At 46.3% G+C, this 12770-nt stretch overlaps 1 protein-coding gene across 1 annotated transcript; it reads left to right on the top strand.

Annotated features, from left to right (window-relative positions):
* The first annotated feature begins 7456 nt into the window (after positions 1-7456).
* Positions 7457-12532, top strand: CDKN1B (cyclin-dependent kinase inhibitor 1B (p27, Kip1)). The gene is made up of 3 exons (XM_004693265.2): positions 7457-8465; positions 8988-9117; positions 11250-12532. Exons 1-2 carry the CDS (start codon positions 7991-7993, stop codon positions 9107-9109), a joined length of 597 nt encoding a protein of 198 aa, XP_004693322.1. The 5' UTR covers positions 7457-7990; the 3' UTR covers positions 9110-9117; positions 11250-12532.
* The last annotated feature ends 238 nt before the right edge of the window (positions 12533-12770 follow it).

The following is a 12770-nucleotide window of genomic DNA, read 5'->3' as shown; positions in this document are numbered from 1 at the left end:
CTGCCTCTACAGGTGGTGGAACCCACAGCTCACTGCTCAGGCTCTTCTCTGTCTAAGCTCACTTGCTTGGTAATCTATCAACAAATGCTAAAAATGTGCATCTCCAGCACAAACCTCTCACCCTGAATTCCAAACCCATGTCTACCACCGCTTACTCAACATCCCCCATCTGGATGTCCAGGGATGTTGCAGATCTAACACAGTGGAAGAAAAAATAGTTAATCCCTACATCAACCCCATTTTGGTCAACAGGGTTGCTTAGACCAAAATACCTTAGAGTCCTCATGGGCCCCTGCTTCTCCTGTGCATACCCAATCCTTCACTGTGTCTTTACAAACACCTACCCCTTCTCCTCTTCTCTCCATGTGTGTGCCGCTGCCTCTAGCTGAGTCAGCCTGATCTCTTTTTGGAATAGGGCTGACCGGTCTCCTTGGTTCCCACTTTCAAGTACTTCCCCCTCAGCAAAGTGATCAAAAGTAGTCAAAGTCTAAACTCTGCTCAAGGATGGCTTACTTTGATCATAAAGTCACAGTCTTTATTTACTGCATCTTCTGGTTATGACTTTATTGAGATCCAATTCATAGAGCATACAATTTACCCTGTGGAAGTACACAATTCATTGATATTTAGTATAGTCCCAGAGTAATTCAACCAGGGCCATCATCAACTGTAGAACATTTTCATCACCCTCCCACCTCAAAAGGCGCTTCATATTCTATCACACTCTCCCTCAGCTTCCCCAGTCTCTGTCTCAGCCCTAGGCAACCACTTCTACTTTCTCGCTCAACAGATTTGCCTATTTGGGGGCATAAAATTCAGAGTCTTTACCATGACTTAGAAAGTTTATGTGATTTGGCCCCTACTTCCTCTCTGATTTCATCTTCTACTTCCCAGCTTTTACTCCCTTGCTGGCTTACTAGTTCCCGTGTTACTCATTTCAGGCACAGTCCTACCTCACGGCCTTTGGATGCACTATTTCCTCTGCCTGGACCACAGAAGATGACCTGGTCTCTGCCCTCTTTTCTTTCAGGTCTCTGCTTCATGCCCTTTGTCCCAGAGTTCTTGCTGGTCACTACAGGCTTCATTACTCTCAGTCCTCTCCACCAGTTTATTTTTCTTTTGATCCTTTACAACAACATGACATACTGTGCCTATGTATTTGTGTATTGTCTGCCTTCCACCCTTGAGTGTAAGCCCCATTCTGTGAAAGCAGGAACTTTGGCTAGCTTTGTTTTCTGCAGTGTCCCCAGAGAGTTTTGGCATCTGCTCTGGGCTCATTAAAAATTTAATGAAGGAAGGAATGAACAAATACTCATGTGAACAATTATTCAAAGAGTAAGCAAGGGCAGAAAATGGGCAATTTCCAATTTTTTTTTTAGGTGTAAGTTTGCATATACTGAAGACAGATCAGAAAGAAGTGAGGTTTTCTTTTTCATGTGTTCTCAATGTAAATAATAGAATGTATTTGAAATGGTGAATTGGTAGTAAATACATGCATTTTTCCAGCTTCTGTTTTCTAGTCACAGAAGTTGTCCACTTGTATTTTAATCATGGAAATTAAATCATAGATGGGCCACGAATCCAGGTTTTGCTATTTATTTCCTATGCTTATGAAACCGGAACTGCTGGTAAATTTGCATATGCTTACTACATTTCACTTGAAAAGGATGATTTTTCTCTAAATAAAAATGCTTGATTCATTTTTTTCCCCTTTAGATAGTAAATCCATCATGAATTCAGTTTCTTTTAAAAATGCTATTTTTCTCTTTCTGGAACCTTCCCTGTTCTTTGTGACTTGGGCGCATGCACTGTTAATCAGGGCTTCATCAATTGGAGAAGATAATAGCATTTGTCTGGAAGTTACAATTATATGGGGATGCAATACGATGGTACCAGAGCTAGCTACCTTAAAAAATGCATAGAAGTGTTCATTGGTGAGATCTTGGTTTCAGCAAAGGGAAAGCCATATCATACTGGCTTGGAGCAAAAGGGGGAATTTTATACACACAGGGCTGGCCCAATGAACTTCATTCCAGGGGGTGCGGCTTCATGCACTGCAGTACCTAGAAACTGGGGAGTCTCTGGTTGTTAGGGTTATCTGTCTCTGAAACCCATGATCCATGTCTCTGCGCCGCTGTACATGTCCTTCCTGTTCATCTGACGTGCTCCAGTCTTTATCTGCTTCTCCATCACACACTGAACTAAAATAGCATTTTTTAAAATGGTACTTTTGATCCCAAATCCATGCCACTTTATTAATCTCTAGGTCGTGGTTCACTAATGGAAGTTTCTGAGACCTGGTTCCACATTCAGGAAAGAGACTCTGGGTGACCAGATAGACACCTCATCGCTTATTTCATCAACTTCAGGAAGGGGGTGGGGGCAGTGTCATAAATATCTACTGTCTCTCAGCAGATGTGGCTGAGGAAGCAGGGTCTCTGAGCAGGGGCCAGTATTCCCTTCATAGCCTAAGGGAGATGACAGGCAGTAGAGGGGATCAGTAGAGGCAGTAGAGGCCTGGAACGCAGGGCACTTTTGCTTATATTCTGTTGTAAATTACTATTTAATCACAAGGCCACACCTACTTGCAAAGGAGAGTGTAATTCTGATACCAGGGAAGAAGAAAGGATTCTGGTGGGTAGCTGGCAATCCCACACATTGTCCCTGTGTTACCTCTTTTAGTTAATGGCGTTATTGTGTCAAATGCCCAAACTTGAGTCTGTCACAGTCAACTTCCACATCTCTACTCTTCCCAGGCCCCTTACCGGTCAACTCCCTGAGTAGCCCCAGCTTGGTCCTTACTGTTCCCTCCTACACACCCCGGTTAAGGCTGTTGTATCTCTTGATAAGTGTCTGAAATTGCCTCCTTGTGTGAGCCTCTCCAGGCTCATCGCTGTCTCTAACACGTCCCTCCTCCAACACAGCATTGCGCTGCTGTCAGATGCCACATCCAAACAAAGACCTGATTGTCCAAGGCAGCTCAGGCCCCTTAGCAGTGACCTCCACGCTCACCGTCCAGGCTGCGAGTGTCACATGCAAAGCAGCCTCTGCAGCTGCTTTCATGGCTCAGGAGCTCATGCCAGATGCACCCTCCCCTGTCCCAAAACTACTCAGCCTGCTCTGTGACCTGTGCCTCTACCCTGTTGTGTCACACTAGGACTCTACCCAACACAGGCGCCTCAGGGTCTTACAGATCTGATTTCAAGTCTCTCCTCTTCCTTGCCTTTCTGCCACAGACAAGCGTTAACCACAACTGATTTTCATCTAGCTCTGTCTTGAAACTCTCTACCGGAGACCTCTCTCAGGCCCACCTTCTGCAGGGCATCCTCTCATGTATCATGTATCCCAACCCCAGAGCTCCAACCCGGGCCCAGGACTGCTCTTGATCAAGAGACACGTCTGGGCAGTGGTCATGTCATTCTCACCAGAAGCTTCATCAGTTCTCAAAGTTGAAACAGGTTTTCTTTAGTGTGCCAGCCAAGGCCTGGTCCCACCCCCAATCACCTCCACTGCCAGTGCATCCTTCTCATCGTGACATTTCTCTCATTGTCACGTCCTCCATCTTTGTCTCTTCTTCTCAGACTCTATGTCTGTCCCATGTCCTTCTATGCGTGGCTTCTACCTCTGCAGGTTTTTGTGTACACAGCGTTCTCTTTAGGAACATATTCCTTACAGGACTGTGATTTGGACATCTTTTCACTCCCCGTTTTCGAGAATGATTTGGCAATCGCTGGGCAAGATCTCATCATTCCACTGCTTCCAACCTCTTTTTTCCTCAATGGCCTCAGTGATACAAACCCAACACAGGCGCCTCAGGGTGTTACGGATCTGATGTTCCAGTCTCCCCTGCTCCTTACCTTTCTGGCAACAAGGAAAGATAGACAAGATCCTACCTGGAGACCTTGGCATTTCTGTTTCTTTATTCCTACCCTCTTTCCCAGATTACTGCCCTCTCTTACTTCAGCTTCTCTCCAAGGACACTTTCTCCCTGAAGCCCTCCCACTGCTTGTTGTTCTTGCACAGCACAGATCACCTCTGCACATTGTATATATTTGACTCCTTAATTCTTGGGTACATTTTCTGTCTCCCTCCCCACCCCCCACTAGAAAGTACATTTCATCCTCTCTTAAATCTGTTTACATCTGTATTCCCAGAGCCTAGGGTAATTCTGAGCCTGTCAAAGGGACTCTTTATTTGTTCAAAGAAAAAAAAAAGGCAAATTAATAGAAGGTGTTCAATAAATATTGCTTAAGTAAAGTGAAAAATGTCAGAAGCGGATAACTGAGATTGCCAAAATGTGTACAAGAGTGAGGTTGAGTGGAAGCAGCCTCGTGATAAACAGCCTCCAGGAAAGATTAAGCCTATGTACGGTAGGAAGTCTAACGGCACAGCACGGAAAACTTTTGGGGCGATGTCTGGGGCGGGCTGCCCGCCTGCCACCCCATTTGAAGACTTGTTTGTTCCACAGGTGCTTTCTCTTAAGCTCATCCTCTCTCCACAGCTCGTAAAGAACACAAATCTTGGGTGGCCTATGTGACACTTCTCAGCTCTAAGTAGGAAATGGTCAAGAGTGAAACTGGCAACAAAAACATCGCCCAGGACCCGATTAGGGATCTTGGGGGGAAAGCAGAGTCCATTTTAGAGCCGTGGCGAGTGCAACTTTCAGTCTTTGCCCAGGCTCCGCCTCGACGCTGTTTATCTGAACATTTCCTCGCTGGCTCAGGCTTTTGCAACCGCCTACTTTCCGCAGGAGGATGGCGCTCTGATCTCCAAGCTCCTTCTTCCCTCCGGGACTCCATAGTATATATATATTTTTCCTTCTTTCACGCTTCGTCGCTACTACGGCAGACGCCTGCCTTCTCATTATTTGCGGTACAGATCTCCGGTGCCTTGACTGTAAACAAAACACTTTAGATCATAGCAAGGTCGATGTAAACATAGCCCTGCTGCTGGCAGCCAGACGTCTTAAGGTGGCGTGACTGTGGCTCGTTTACTTTCCAAGATTAACCAAGCAACAAAATGGTGCTCCTGCTAGGGAGTTGTAAAAAGATTTGAGTGTGTGGTGGTGAGAGGACTACTCATTTTCTGCTTTTATGTAAGATATCAATTCCATGAATCAAACTTCCGTGGCAAGGTGGAATACTCTAGAATACCCCTGTTTACATAGATGGGGGGGGGTTGTGTATGTGTGCACATGAATACATCTTGATAGTACAGGATTCCTGTGTAGTTTGGCAATGTATTAAAAAATTTTCGACAATGACCTATTTCCAGGGGTAAGGTATATATTATGGTATTGAAGCATATGTCATTTTCCTGGCCCTCTTTCCCTCTTTTGCAATCAAATACATTAAGTGATTGAGGCATAAAATCTGGAAAAAATTAACAAATGAGATTTGACCTATTTTTGAGCTGAAGTCCTTCCTGTCAGGTAGGACATCCTGATTTTAAAGCAAGTTTTGGGCACTGCCTCTCTCACAGCTCTCTGGGGGTCACTCAGCCCTTCCTTTTGGAATCTGCATTAAAGTTGAAGGAGGGATAGTGATACCAAAGACCACTGGCAGCGCATGTAAATATCAGCGACCACAGACCACAAGGAAACATCTGCAGGCAGTCTAGGGGCAAGCCAAGGAGCCATTTTGACTCACTTTTGAGAGAGGGGACCTGCAGATGACAACACAGGAGCTGGGACAAAATCTCCAACCTGCAGGGGCGGGGCGCGGGGGAAGGGGGCAGGGGGGGAGGGGGGATCAAAAAGGAAGGGACCAGAAAACGAACCAGTCTGAGAATCAGGGACCTGCACTTAGTCCTGCTTCTACTCCCAACGGGATCTGCGTCCTGTACTGGAAACTCTGAGTCTCTGTTTCCTGGGTGGTAACAAGAGGGGGTTGGACCACAGGGGTCCCAAAGCCCCCCACCCTTTCCTTCCCTCCCCGCCCCCCCCACGCGTTTCCAATCTGGTAGGTCTAGGGTGAGGCAGGCCCCAGAACAGACAAACAATATGTGGCTAAGAAAACAAGTTAAAAATCCAACTCATTTGTAGCCTAGGTGCCTAAGAAAACACTGTGTCTACTAAGAGAGCTGAAGGAGTTTCCAGTAAAAGTTATTAACTTTGCCTCAAACCATTATTACCAGCAGGGGGGGGGGCGGGGAAGCAGTCAAAGACCAATTGAGCTTCGCGAGCTGTCCCAGATAGGGGCGCCCAGCCTATCTTGTTTTTAACTTCTGCGGCACTCGAGACCACACTGATAAACCTCAGGTGGCAACGGAGAGCAGAGAATGCCCGAGAATTAAATAAGGCACGGTTGGGGTGGCTTTATAAATCACTTCATAATCGAGACTGCTTGCTTTCGCTCTTTCCACGGCTTGTAGCCAGCCCTCGAAACGCGTTCACTTGCCTCTGGATGTTGTTCTGGGTGGGCTGGAGCAGTGACTTCGGTGGGAGAGAAAGGTGGAGGAAGGAAGCTGTTGTACTGGGCGGCTAGACTCAGGTAGAGGAAACTACTATAACCCGGGCAAGGACTGAAAAATACGAAGAGGAGACGAGTTCCCACACGCAGTTAACGTCAGTGGCCTTAGCTGCGCTTGGGAAGCGTGAACCTGGACCGGGCTGTAACCTCGTTGTTGAAAACTGCATCTGAGATAGACACCAAGCTTCTATCAGGGACTTGGGCGACGCCGCGAGTTTCTCATCTTCAAGTCTTCTTTGGGGTTCAGAATACATTGTAAATGCTGGCCTACTCCTCGCTAATTAATAGAAAGACATTCGCCATGCCCTCCTCCCTTGCCCCCCTCTACCCTCCATGAGAGCGCAGTATTCTAGGTTAAGGGTGAGCTAACCACTGCTCACCCCCAGCCAAGGCAACCAGCCAGGGGGTCTCGCAGTCGCCAGTCGGTTTCCCCGCCTCCCCTGCGGTGCGAGAGGTGGGGGGCAGCGGTGGAGAGCGCTGCGGGGGGCAGAGCTCCCTCTGTCCGCCTCCGCGCCCCCAGCTGCCTGCTTCCACGCTCTGCGAATGCGGGGGGCTGGGGTGGTGGTGGTGGGGGGGGAACACGAGCTCGCCACGGAGGCGCAAAGCCAGCTGCCAGCCACCTTCGAGTCTAGGGGTGGATGGGTCGTCTGGTGCCTCTCCAGTTCCCGGGTCGGGACTCCGCTACCGCGGTCCATCAGGTTGCTCAGAGCTGCGACCAGCACCCAGGGCCCCGCCGCCAAGCCGCTCAGGCCCCTCCCAGCTTCCCGGCCGTTCGGCTAGTTTGTTTGTCTTATTTTTAATTTCTCCTAGGCCAGCCAGAGCAGGTTTGTTGGCAGCGGTATACCTCCAGCAATCACGCGACCAGCCAATCTCCGGGCGGCGCTCCGGAGGCGGCACGCTGAGGAGGCGGGGTGGCTGCGAACCGCGCCGGGGCCACCTTAAGGCCGCGCTAGCCAGCCTGGGCTGGGCGGCTCCCGGCGCCGCGACCAATGGATCGCCTTCTCTGTTTAAATAGACTTGCGGTGTCAATCATTTTCTTCTTCGTCAGCCTCCCTTCCACCGCCATATTGGGCAACTAAAAAAAGGGGGCTCGTCTTTTCGGGGTGTTTTTCTTGCCTTGCCCTCTCCCCACTTTCTCGTCGCTCCGCGATTCTGACGCCGGCAAGGTTTGGAGAGCCGCTGGGTTCGCGGGAGCCGCGGGCTAGCACCCGCCTGGACTTGGACTGGCCCGGCCACCCCCTCCTCTCTCCTCTCCCCTCCCCTCCCCGCCCTCCGCTCGCTAGTCCACTGGATCCGCGGAGACTTTGGGCTGCCTGGTCCGGGGCTTCCCCTCGCCCCCTCCCCCAGACCCTGCGCGCTCCTGACGCTCGGGCAGTTAATCGCTGCTGTTTGTTTCTCTTGGCTCCGCGGGCAATCGCTGGGCTTATAAGAGGAGTGCGGGCTGGTTCGGGGCGTTTTGTTTTGTTCGGTTTTGTTTTCGGCGAGCGCAAGAGAGGCGGTCGTAAAGACCTGGGAGGAAGATGTCAAACGTGCGAGTGTCTAACGGGAGCCCGAGCCTGGAGCGGATGGACGCCAGACAGGCGGAGTATCCCAAGCCCTCCGCTTGCCGAAACCTCTTCGGCCCGGTGAATCACGAAGAGTTAACCCGGGACCTGGAGAAACACTGCCGAGACATGGAAGAGGAGAGCCAGCGCAAGTGGAATTTTGATTTTCAGAATCACAAGCCCCTCGAGGGCAGATACGAGTGGCAAGAGGTGGAAAAGGGCAGCTTGCCCGAGTTCTACTCCAGACCCCCGCGGCCCCCCAAAGGTGCCTGCAAGGTGCCAGCGCAGGAGAGCCAAGATGTCAACGGGAACCGCCAGGCGGTACCTTTAATTGGGTCTCAGGCCAATTCAGAGGACTCTCATTTGGTAGACCCAAAGACTGATGCATCGGACAGCCAGACGGGCTTAGCGGAGCAGTGCACCGGGATGAGGAAGCGACCTGCAACGGAAGGTAATGACCCCTGCCCAGACATAAAAGGTCTGTCTGGGGCACCGCTCGGCCTGCCTGGGGGTCAGTCCTTAGCCTCAACTTTGTTCTCAGCGCTTTTTGATCTAGCTTAAGGGGAGCGAACTTTGCTGATCTTAGGTTTTAAAGGCTATCTACTTGCTTGCGTGCCTGTTTATGATTTTTATGGCAGCTGCCCGAGATTGTTGTTATCTCTGATCATTTTTCTAACCGAAAACATCTCAGTTGGTCCCCGCCAGCCTTAGGGAAGTGACAACGTTGGGATGTTGAACTGTGGTTTCCCTCGTCTCTGTGGACAGAAAGAGCTTTGAGGACTTAGAATACACCTTCTGTTGTGTGAAAACAGCCTTATTGTGTACCCTTAAAGGCCACTGCGAATGACGGTCCAGGATTGTGGGTGGAGGTGGTGGGCTTTTCATGCCCTGACTCTTGGGCCAACTTAATGTCAGCCATTGTTTTTCCTAATAAAGATTGTGTGTTCTTTTTCAAATTCTCCCTCGCCCTTAGATGCCTCTCCTCAAAACAAAAGAGCCAGCAGAACAGAAGAAAATGTTTCAGACGGTTCCCCCAACGCGGGCTCAGCGGAGCAGACGCCCAAGAAGCCCAGCCTCAGAAGACGTCAAACGTAAATTACTAGGTGGGTGGATTACTAGGAGCAGACAACTGACACCCACCCGCCTTGGGCAGCAGTGGCCCTGGGCTTCACTTCCCAAGATACCCGATCTCAGTGGTTGCTGGCAGATTAGAACTTGTGGGTTTCTGTTTTGTTTATATACTCCTGAGATCAAAAATGTAGAAATGGGGAAGGCGGGGAATCACTTGTGGGGATACTGTATTTCCACACTTTCCGAGTCCTCAGATCGGTTTGCCGCAAAACTGAGAGGACTAGAGCAAGTGTCCCCGGCAAGTCTTTGGAGCAATGCTTTTTGGGTAAGAAGGTCAATTCCCTGGGAATCCCACCAAAACATGTTGGGAACAATAGGGTCCTTTTCCATCTGAAGAACTGGGGTAGACCTCAGTCCCACTTCATGAGAATTCATTTTTCCGGAGGGTCGGCTTGTTTCAGTTACAAATTTTGGGCCATCCCTGGGGAAATGACAAATAAGTGATGACATTTAAATTTCGAGGGAAAAGTTAGTTACAAATCACTCCTATTTGGTTAATCATTGGTCAGTAACATGAATAGGCAGGTGTGTTGCATTCTTTTATCTTCATCATTTTCACAAACTGTCACTTTCCCTGTGTTTTAATAACTTTTGAAAACAAGGAGAGAGCCAGTGTACTAAACAAACAAACAAAAAAACCGGAAGGTTCAAAAATACTCAAGTTCCTATAGTGTTTTTGATAACACTGAGGTTGCAAAGCAGAAGTTAAATTAACTCTGCCAGAGTAAGCATTCCAAGAACACGTCAGCATGTGTACGCTAATCTTGCTAGCACAGGATGATTTGGGTATTTGTGGGGGATATGTAGTGTAGTTTTTAGGATTGGGGAGTGTAGGTTTGTCCTGAACAAAGGACATGGAGATTTTCCATCTACTAAAATCTGATCAACATGAATAACTCATTTGAATAATTCGGCCCCCAACTTTATCCGATTGGCTCTCTGTAAAGATCAAACTGCATATATGAAGTTTGTAAACCTCTTGCAGAGGAGGACAGTGACCTCGTTTTTTTCCCCAAACACTTCTTAAATACACTCATTGCCTGGCAAATAGAGATTTTAATCAAAGTTGCCATGGACGTTTTAAATCTTCATTTATAAAAATTTAAAACTAAATTAAAAGAACATAGGGATTAAGGTAGGATTTAAGTTTACTGTGTTTTTAAGCTACAATACCATCATATATAGCTATAAACATGTGCATGTATAGATGATATCTTTATATATGTAATTTTCCAGAGCCTATACAACACAGCACTCTAGAATCTTTATATTATAGTGTTATATAAAAGTGACAAATTGGATGAGAATTTCCTGCAGACTCCTGCAGGCCTATTGGTTTGGGACTTAAGATGAGCCACTGTGTTTTAATGAGTGGACGACCAGTCGCCTTGGATTTGATCTGGCCCCATCTGACATGCAGAGATTAGAGGCATTTGTTAGTAAATATTGCCAATTTAGAGAATACTAAAATTACTAAGTATATATTCAAAAGCAAAAGCATTCATATGTATATTCTGTTTATGACTAGGAAACTAGTATATTTTGAAAAAAAAAGTCAATAGAAATTTCTTTGCAGAGGCCTTATTATTAGTTCAGTTATTTTCCAAACCTAGAAAGCTTTGTTACTCTTTAGTGTTACAGTTTCTGCACTTCTTTCAGTGTCTTAGGCCCCAGTTCTCTAGACCAGGGTCTCTCAGCCTTTGTACTGTTGACATTTTAGGCCAAATACTTATTAGTTGTGGGAGTCCATCCTGTGCATTGTAGGATGTTTGGCAGCATCCTTGAGCCTCTCCCACTAGATGCCACTAGAGCACCCCCTCACCCCCCAAGAAAAGATGTGTCCAAACATTGCCACATGTCATCTGGGGGAGCAAAATTGCCCATTGTTGAGAACTACTTGCTCCAAACAAAAGCACACAACACGGGGGGAGTAAAAATCCAGTGAAGGGAGTCTTGGATGGGGATGACTGTAGTCATCAATTTTGAGGACATACTTTTCCATCGCTCAGGAATTTCCCAACCAAAAAAAAAAGGCAAAGTGATTCCTGTACTTGATTGCTATGGACTGGGCTTGTCTCCTAAATCTTTCTTGTTTCTTTTGCAGAATGTCTCCTTGTTTATCAGCTACATGGCTACAAGGATTATGAAGCAAGGAAGATACACATTAAAAAAATTAAATACATATCGCTGACTCCATTGAATGGACATCCTGTCTAAGCACTGAAAAGCAACAATACCATAACACTAAAATTTTAGGCACTCTTAAATGATCTGCCTCTAAAAGCATTGGATGTAGCATCGTGCAATTAGGTTTTCCTTATTTGCTTCATTGTACTACCTGTGTATATAGTTTTTACATTTTATGTAGCACATAAACTTTGGGGAAGGGAGGGCTGGGTGGGGCCGAGGAATTGGCATGGGAGGGGTATGAAGTACTTGCTTCGTTTATAGCAAGGAGAAAAAATACTGGACTTGCGTGAAGAGGAGCAGTTTGGGGAAGGGTTTGAGTTATTTTCTTTAAAGATGTAATGTCCCTTTCCATGAGAGTTGATACAGCATTTAAAAATCATTCAAGTTTGAATCCTGGCTACAAATAATGGCTAGTGTTTTTTACATGAAGCTTTTTCTCATTTGGGAGTGCTGATGATTGCACATGTAGCAGCAAATGTCTTTTAAACAAAATAAACAACTACAATAAGAAGTGATCTCAGTGCTTCTCCCCGTCCCCCTCCAGCGCCCCCCCCCCAGTTCACTTTAAAGTTGGAATTTACCAGTGTTTGGGTAACCACTCCAGGTAATTCTGGGCAAAAATCTGGGGTGTATCAGGGGTGTTTTGAGTACTCAGAAGTGATAATTTTTATCACTTGTTGAGATAATTCAGAATCCTTGGATATTTTTTTTAAAAGATCTATGAATAACTTCATATAAAAAATAATGAAATAACTTTTACTTAAAGCTCATTCGATTTGTTAATTATGCCCAAAGGAAAGTGTTTTTTAAAGGAATGTGTAGAGAGAAAGACAGTTGTGAAGTGAAATGGATACTACATCTTTAAACGTTATTTTTACATTGCCTGTGTATGTGTATGAAACAAAACCATTTAAAGTGTACCTGTGTACATAACTCTGTAAAGACACTGAGAAATTATACTAACTTATTTATGTTAAAAAGAGATTTTCTTTTTAATCTAGACAATATACAAGCCAAAGTGGCATGTGCATTTGTAAATGCTGTGTTGGGTAGAATAGTTTTCCCCCTTCTGTTAAATAATATGGCTATGCTTAAAAGGTTGCATACTGAGCCAAGTATAATTTTTTTGTAATGTGTAAAAAAGATGCCAATTATTGTTACACATCAAGCAATCAATAAATAAAACTTCCATAGCTATTCACGGAGTTGTATTGTGTAATGTAATGAGACCTGGCCTTCTAGTCCTATTTACACAAATACCGTCTGGAGTGGCAAATAGCTAGATCATTCAGCTCCACATCTCACATAATGTCTTGTGGGTGCAAATGTAGTGATTGTTATTTTCCACTTAGTTCTGTATGGGTGGAAAGGCTTTAGAAGTGGAAAGTGGAAAAGTCACATTTTCATATAAATAAGGCAGTTGAAGTCTGCATTA

This window comes from Condylura cristata, unplaced genomic scaffold (assembly GCF_000260355.1).
Source record: "Condylura cristata isolate star-nosed mole 26May11 unplaced genomic scaffold, ConCri1.0 scaffold00036, whole genome shotgun sequence".
Lineage (NCBI taxonomy): Eukaryota > Metazoa > Chordata > Mammalia > Eulipotyphla > Talpidae > Condylura > Condylura cristata.
Note: the sequence above shows the minus strand (reverse complement) of the source record. Positions and strands in the feature narration are given on the sequence as shown.